We start from the raw sequence: 7,425 nt of genomic DNA, 5'->3' as shown, positions 1-7,425 counted from the left end.
CCAATTCATTCCCACAATTACATCCATACCTCTCAGTGGTAGGATAATTAAGTCCATAGTTGTTTTCCTATTTTTAAACTCGACTACTAGGTTAAGGCATGCCTTAGCGGTCCTCACAGATTCTCCCGCAGGAGTAGACACATTCATATCAAACGGTAAAATACACACAGGCAAATCAAGGTTCTTTACACAAGTTTCAGAAATAAAAGAGTGTGTAGCACCCGAATCAAATAGTGCAACAATATCATGATGAAGGATTTTGATGTTACCTCTAATGGCATCTGGGGAGTTCATGGTGTCCTGAGTAAGAGCAAACACACGACCAGAGACAGTAGGATGTTGGGAAGGGTTCTTCATATTTGAGCCCTGGTTGTCCCCACAAAACTTTGCAATGTGACCGGGTTTCCCACAAATGTAACAGACCCAGCACTGTCCGAAATGACGACGCCCGCATTTAGTGCACTGTTGAGAGCTCGCTGTACTCGGGGCAGGGGTAGATACTGTTGGGCTCCTCTGTGACCCGTAATAACTACTATGATAGCTCCTCTGTCCTTGGCCCCTTTGAAATGGACCCTTCTGCCTTCCTTGGTTCCATGAGCTACTCGAACCCTGATGGTTTTTCTTCATAATGCCTCCGGTGGGTCGAGGGTAGGTTGGGGGTCTACTATATGAATAACCCCTCTTCTCTCTCTCAACCTCCTTCTTACTGCGAGCTACTACTTGTAGTTTTATGCACATTTCATCATAATCTCGGATATCTAGATGAGCCAATTGTTCCCTCAATTCTGGTCTAGCCTTCTCCAATAAGCGCTTAGCCTTCCATTCGGAATCATCCCTATACTGCAGGTACGTGGAGTATCTAGATAACTCCTGAAACTTAGCAATGAATGTGTCCTCATCGAGGTTCCCTTGCTTAAAGGCATGGAATTCCGCTTCCTTCTCAGACCTTAACTCTGATGGAAAGTAATGCCTAAATAATTTTTCCTTGAATTCCTCCCAGGTGAGTGTAGAATCATCCCTGGGCCCTGCTGTCTCCCACCAATCTCTTGCTCCTTTCACTAGGAGCACTAATGCTACTTGTACTTTTTGATTGCTGGTGCATGTGACTACTCGAAAGATGGATTCGAGTCTCTTCACCCATTCCTCTACCACGGATGGTTTAAGGTTACCATCAAACGTAGGAGGGTTAAACTTCCTAACAGTTTCCCACACATCAGTAATGGTCGGTGGGGCTCTCTGTTCCTCCTGCCTAATTTCTTTCCTTCTAGACTCATGATCTCTCAGAGTGGCAGGATGTGAGGAACTGCCTTCCCCCACATGACTCTCAACATGAGCCCTATCTCCATTTTCAGTTACCTTTTGCCTCTTTAGCTCCGTCAACTCTTGTTCGTATCCTTGAACCTTGTCTGTTAATGTTTTTACAAGCATTCTTAATTCCGCCAAGTCAGGCTCCTCATTTGGCAGTGGCGGTGGCAGGTGCTCATGTTGGAATCCTGAGTTACCACGAGTAACAGGCATTTTCTCTCCCCTCCTAAAGGATACAAGATATAAATAATAAAATTAGCCTAGCTATATCATGGCCATACAATGAGAAGCACCATAACAATGTATATTGCCAACCGACTATATGCTCTGATACCAATATGTAACACCCTCAAATTTACAAACCGATTTTTCGCAAGTTATTAATTCAAGAAATCATTTTTTTTTTCATTGAACCCTTATCATACCCTTATCATGGTAGAAAAATTTCTACCATGATACATCCAAGACAATATACCACAGGTCTTAAAATATCTCAAAAAGCAATTAGAACCATGAGGGACAGACATGATCCTCATAGCATGTTATTTAAATTAGGTCATGAATCAAAAGGGACAGACATAATCCTCTTGGACATATAAATGCATTTAATAAAAAGGATTAGAGTTTACATGCTCCATAGACAAGATATGTCCTAAGTTGGCACAAGATACATTGTATAATCCAAAATAAGAGGCAACGTAAAAGATGGTGTCTCATACACCATAATTACACCTCTGGTGCTTTCTCGGCCGGATTCGCTCCTGTAAAAATATTAACCACGGGGAATGAGACTTAAAAGTCCCAGTAACCAAAAATTAATATGTAATGATGCATGCGGATGTAACTAATCATGCGATTGCTAAGTGGGCACACAAAACATTTAACCGAACAATATTTTCAAACAAACCGAACAAGTATTTAATTGCATGACTGCACCTTATATCCTCCTTTCACCATGCTCGGACGCCAAATCACCCGGCCAAAGGTGAGTTGGACCAAGCGACACGCCACTCATTGGGTCCAATGAGGGCTTACCACGTGGTAATAATTAACCGAACAGAAATTCCCATTAACACCATACATTAAAATACCCTGACAAGTCATGCATCATTCAAATATCCAAACAGGAATATATCCGAACAATAATATCTCATCATGATAAACAAAAATAAATTTTTAACCCACTTGGCAATAATTTCAAACAAGTATATACAGTATTTATTTTCAATAATTCATAATTTTTCCAAACAACAAAACAACACATAACCATTCACAAACACACTCATCACAACACATTAATAATGGTTACCTTGTGTCTTGAATAACAAGTTCCCCTTCACAACTCCTTTTTCACCACTATCTTTGTCAATATAATCTACATAATTATTTCACAATACTATATATTAATTTTACATTAAAATAAATAACTCTAATTTAAAGAGTTAGAAAGTCTTAAATCTATAGTCCATATTAACACTAATTTAAGATTTATGCCTCATTTAACTTCCCAAATTCTTTTCTAAAATTCTCGTACCCTAATGAACTATTTTTTTTTATCCTCAATTCACTTCTAGTATCACAATTTCATCCTTCTACATTCTAAAAATTCATCCAAAAATAAATTAAAAATTTTAGAATTATCCTGAAGCCTCAAATCACCTTTCTATAACCTCAAAAATACCTATTCATACTTAAATAAATATTTAATAATCATAGGTTTATCCCTACGTCTCAGATTCCACATAAATTCAACCATATAGATCTAGATTTTAACTCAAAAATTCTTAAACATGAGTTTCAACCTCAAGAAAATATTCTATAATATTTATTATATCCCTAAGAATTTTAACCTATATTTTTAATCCATCATATCATCAGATTAACTATCCTATAGAAAAATCCTAATCAAAATATTTACTCTATCCTACAAAATAATCATATCACTAGAAAGCTAATATTATTTAGAAAATAACTATAAAATTAATTTTGTAATTAAATAAATTTTTAAATGCTAATCTAAACAGGAAAGTTAGAACATACCTGAAGAAAAAAAAAATAATCCCCCCTTGTGAGAAAACGCCGAGCAACGTGAGAGGAAGAGAGAAAAATAATATAAAAATGGGATTGTGAGTCCCAAAATTATATTAAAAAAAACTATAGGTTTGAATTTAATTATTCAAACCTTTGGGCCAAAAGTTGCAATTTTCTCTAAATTGCATCTTAGCCTCTCATGCTTCCTAATGCACACACCCCCTCCTTTTTATACATGAAGGCACCTCTTCTCTTCCCTCATCTAACCAATGTGGGACTTAGAAACAACAACCTTCCACCCCCTTTTTTTTATTCCTTCTACCTTCTCTCTCTTTTTTTTTCAACACATACATAAAAAAAATTATTTATGTATTATATCTTAACTAAATATTGCTTATGTGGTTTTAAATTTAAATTTTTAAATTCATAATTAAATACCTAACCATAATATTATTTCTAAATAACCTCAAATAATATAAATTCCTATTATTATCATTTTTTTTCTCAAAACCTAAATTCCACAATTTCTTTATTATATAAAAAATCAGGATGTTACATAGAGAATTCATCATCATGACTATTATATATGGGTTTTGAAAACTTTATAGGAGCCCAATGATTAATTATATATAAAGAACTAAATTGATTCATTCAGACATTCTTAGTCTACTCTCTCTATTTTGTTTTTTGAATGTAATGGAAAGATTCATTAATTCAAAGGAAAAACTATACAAGGTTTTGAAATAATCACTTTAACGCAGAAATAATACTAGAATTGATAAAAAATCAAAGATAACAGGGAAGGCTTAAGCAAAGGTTAGAAAGATCTAGAAAAAAAAAAGGGTTTATGAGTAAAAATAACACTAATCAGCTATTGCTATCCCAAGGGAAAGAGGAGGCGAAGCTGTGGGTCTCAAAGTTGCTTGTTAAATGGGGGAAAGAGGAGGAGATGAGAAGAAGAGAGAGCTATCAATTAAATGCTTGTCGTTGAATGCTTGCCATGAGTCTCAATTATGTTCATTGGCTGTGGGTCTCAATGCTGTGGGTCTCGATGTCATAGAAGGAGAAGAGAAAGGGAGAGTTGCAATGGGTAAGAGAAGAGAAAGCTACCACGGGGAGGAAAAAAAGAGAACTACCATGGGGAGAAGAGAGAGTTGCCGAGGGAGAGATTTCAAAATACATAAGATGAACTAGTAAATGAGACATATCTATTTTAAAAAACTTTATCAAAATTCACGTCACTTTTTTTTAAAAAGGACATGGATTTAAAACATTTTCACGTTGATTTTTTTTATTAAAAGCGATGTAGATTAAGTAAGCCAAATAAATTATTAAAATTTAAATTAAATTATATTAAATCAATTGCATCCTATAAATTTAAAATGATATGATTTTTACAGTCTCTGTCACTTTTTAAAAAACGACGTGTGTTCTCAACATAAAATAAATATAATATTATTTAAAATGTTTTTGAATCTATGTTTTTTTTAATAAATAGACGTGGATATACTATTTATTGTATTGTAAAAAAAATGATGTAGATAATTTATAGTGAATAAATAATTCATATTTATATGTTCTTCATAATCGACATCGCTACGTGTAAAATGATATGGATTTAAATAACCACGTTGATTTCCTATAAAGTGACATGGATAGGCTCCCAAATTCAATACTTATTTATGAAATTATTACTACATCTATTTTTACATCACTTTTAAGAAAAGTGACGTAAATTGAGGATAGTAAAATGTGTATTTTATAATAGTGAGTGGATGATGCTCTGCTTAGTTGTAACTGGTTTTATTTGTTCTTAGTAATATATATACCTGCTTCATTCCAGGAAAAAAAAAAGATAAGACTAACCAATGGGTTAGGCTTAGGAAAATAGATTAACCCTTACATTACGACGAACTAAAATTCAAATGTTTATTAAAAAAGTTACCTATATTTAATGTCTCATCATACTTTGTATACGAGAAAGATACTTGTAATTTGTAAAACTAGTGAGACTTTCTGTGGGTAAGTGCTAAGCAAAACCCTGTAGACCTAAGCTGGCACCAACAACAACCAATAATTAAAGCAAACACAAATACGAAACCAAGAACATGCAGCAAAATGCATGTAGTCAGCAATGAACAGCTTTTTCATTCTCCACTATCTTGAGTGGACATCAAATGGGTCGGTTTCCCAGGGCACTTGTCAACAACGCAGTCACACGCTTCTGGTTCTCGAAGTTTCAGCCACAAAGTTTGTGTCTATCACATCCTCCACTTCCTAATTTCTAACCCTAAAATAATGTTCCCATCACTGCGTCAGCAACTATATATATTCAGGCCAAAACTCTTGAGCTTCCCATCAGAAAACCCAGAGTGATCTTATTTACTTACTTGCTGTGGCATCAACTTCATCGATCATATTCCTTATATAGTTTGCGTTCTCCTTCATTTTCTCTGTGCCAATGGGTGCTTCTGCATCCTGGTCTTGTTCTCTTGCTTGCTCTGCTTCTTCTCGCGTCTGCTTTGTTTCATCAGAGAGCAGGGTTATCGAAAGGAAGGACTTGAGTCTGGACCTTGGTGGGCTGGGCCTTGGAGTTGGAGCAGGATTGGGTTGGGCCTAGGAGGTGGAAGTGGATCCGGAGCTGGAGCTGGATCCGGGTCTGGGTCTGGCTCCAGTTCAAGTTCTTCATCCAGCTCGTCCTCTTCGTCTTCTGGCTCTGGATCTGGAGCGGGTTCTGAAGCTGGTTCGCACGCCGGGTCTTATGCGGGCTCTCGAGCTGGGTCGGGAAGAGGACAAGGACGCGGGGGTGGAGGAGGCGGTGGGGGCGGTGGAGGAGGCGGTGGCTCCGGCTATGGTCATGGTGAGGGCTCCGGCTATGGTCACGGTGTGGGTGGCGGTGATTAAGAGAGTGAAGTGATCTATAGGCTAGAATATTTTAAGCATGTGTGAGTTAAAAATAAATAAGTCCAAGTTAAAAATAAATAAGTCCAAACTTTGTACTAGAGAAATAAATATGATACATGGTGACCCGCATCACTTTATGTTTCACTTCCACAGTTTTACTATCGTTTTTTAAAATATATATATATATATATATATATAATTGGCATTTTTTTTAATTTACAATACCAAGTTCTAGATATTTTTAAGGGGGGAAGGTAGTACGTTTAAGAAATTTGTTGTTTAATGAAAAATTGAACCATTATTTTTTATCACGTTTTCATAAAAATTAATAAATGCATAGATTGAATGGTTTATTAAGTTTTTATCAATAATTTAAATATTTATATTTTTTATAATTAGAAACCTTTTGTATGCTGAAATAACATAAGGTGTTTATTTGCATGGTCTATTCATGGCATTCTATTAAAAAAAAAAAAGTGTTGTTTAGATTAAAATACAGAAAAAGCAATAAGTAGTTAATTGTTATAGTATCATTATTTTCTCCTTAAAAAGCTACTCCCTTCATTTAAAAATATAAAATATTTTTTGAAAAGTTAGATTTTTAAAAATGAAAGTTATTTTTAATCTTTTGAAGGGTAATCATTGTCTTTTTTTAAAAGTGTCCCTATTAATAATAATTTTATATTTATTATAAGATAATTAATAGGAGTAAATATAAAAAGATGAGATTAATTTAAAAGTAAGTAATTATTTTATTAAAAAATAAAATTTAATTAAAAATATTTTATATTTTTAAATAAATGGAATAACCACCAAGGCTTGGTGGCATACTCGTTTTATGGGCAGTACTCTCTTGAAATTCTTCCGATGTACAATATAGCAGCTTGTCCAAGCCGATTTGTAACATCCTCATCATCAATAGTATGTCGGAGGGCCCACCAACTAGGTAAAACCTAGGTGTAAATTTAATATCATTTTATCATGAACCTATTTCTCTCTTTTTAAAAAATTAACTTCCTAAAATGTGCCGCGTACCTGTATATATGGCCAGAGCCCTCTCGAAAATCTTCCAACGTGGGACAAAACATGAAGCTTCGTGTAGGAATGTGCAATGAATGAGACTCCATGGCTCACTTTGAGATAAGACTGCTCCAGGCTATCAATTAATCATATGATTCTGTCAGC

General features: G+C 35.0%; 1 protein-coding gene across 1 annotated transcript; it reads left to right on the top strand.

Annotated features, from left to right (window-relative positions):
• Nucleotides 1–5,470: 5,470 nt before the first annotated feature.
• Nucleotides 5,471–6,240, top strand: LOC129297501 (glycine-rich cell wall structural protein 2-like). Its single transcript, XM_054935833.1, has 2 exons — nucleotides 5,471–5,586; nucleotides 5,871–6,240. Exons 1-2 carry the CDS (start codon nucleotides 5,471–5,473, stop codon nucleotides 6,238–6,240), a joined length of 486 nt encoding a protein of 161 aa, XP_054791808.1.
• Nucleotides 6,241–7,425: the final 1,185 nt, after the last annotated feature.

The sequence above is a fragment of the Prosopis cineraria genome, unplaced genomic scaffold (genome assembly GCF_029017545.1).
Source record: "Prosopis cineraria cultivar Desert tree isolate PC_DT_omini unplaced genomic scaffold, ASM2901754v1 PC542, whole genome shotgun sequence".
Taxonomy (NCBI): domain Eukaryota; kingdom Viridiplantae; phylum Streptophyta; class Magnoliopsida; order Fabales; family Fabaceae; genus Prosopis; species Prosopis cineraria.
Note: the sequence above shows the minus strand (reverse complement) of the source record. Positions and strands in the feature narration are given on the sequence as shown.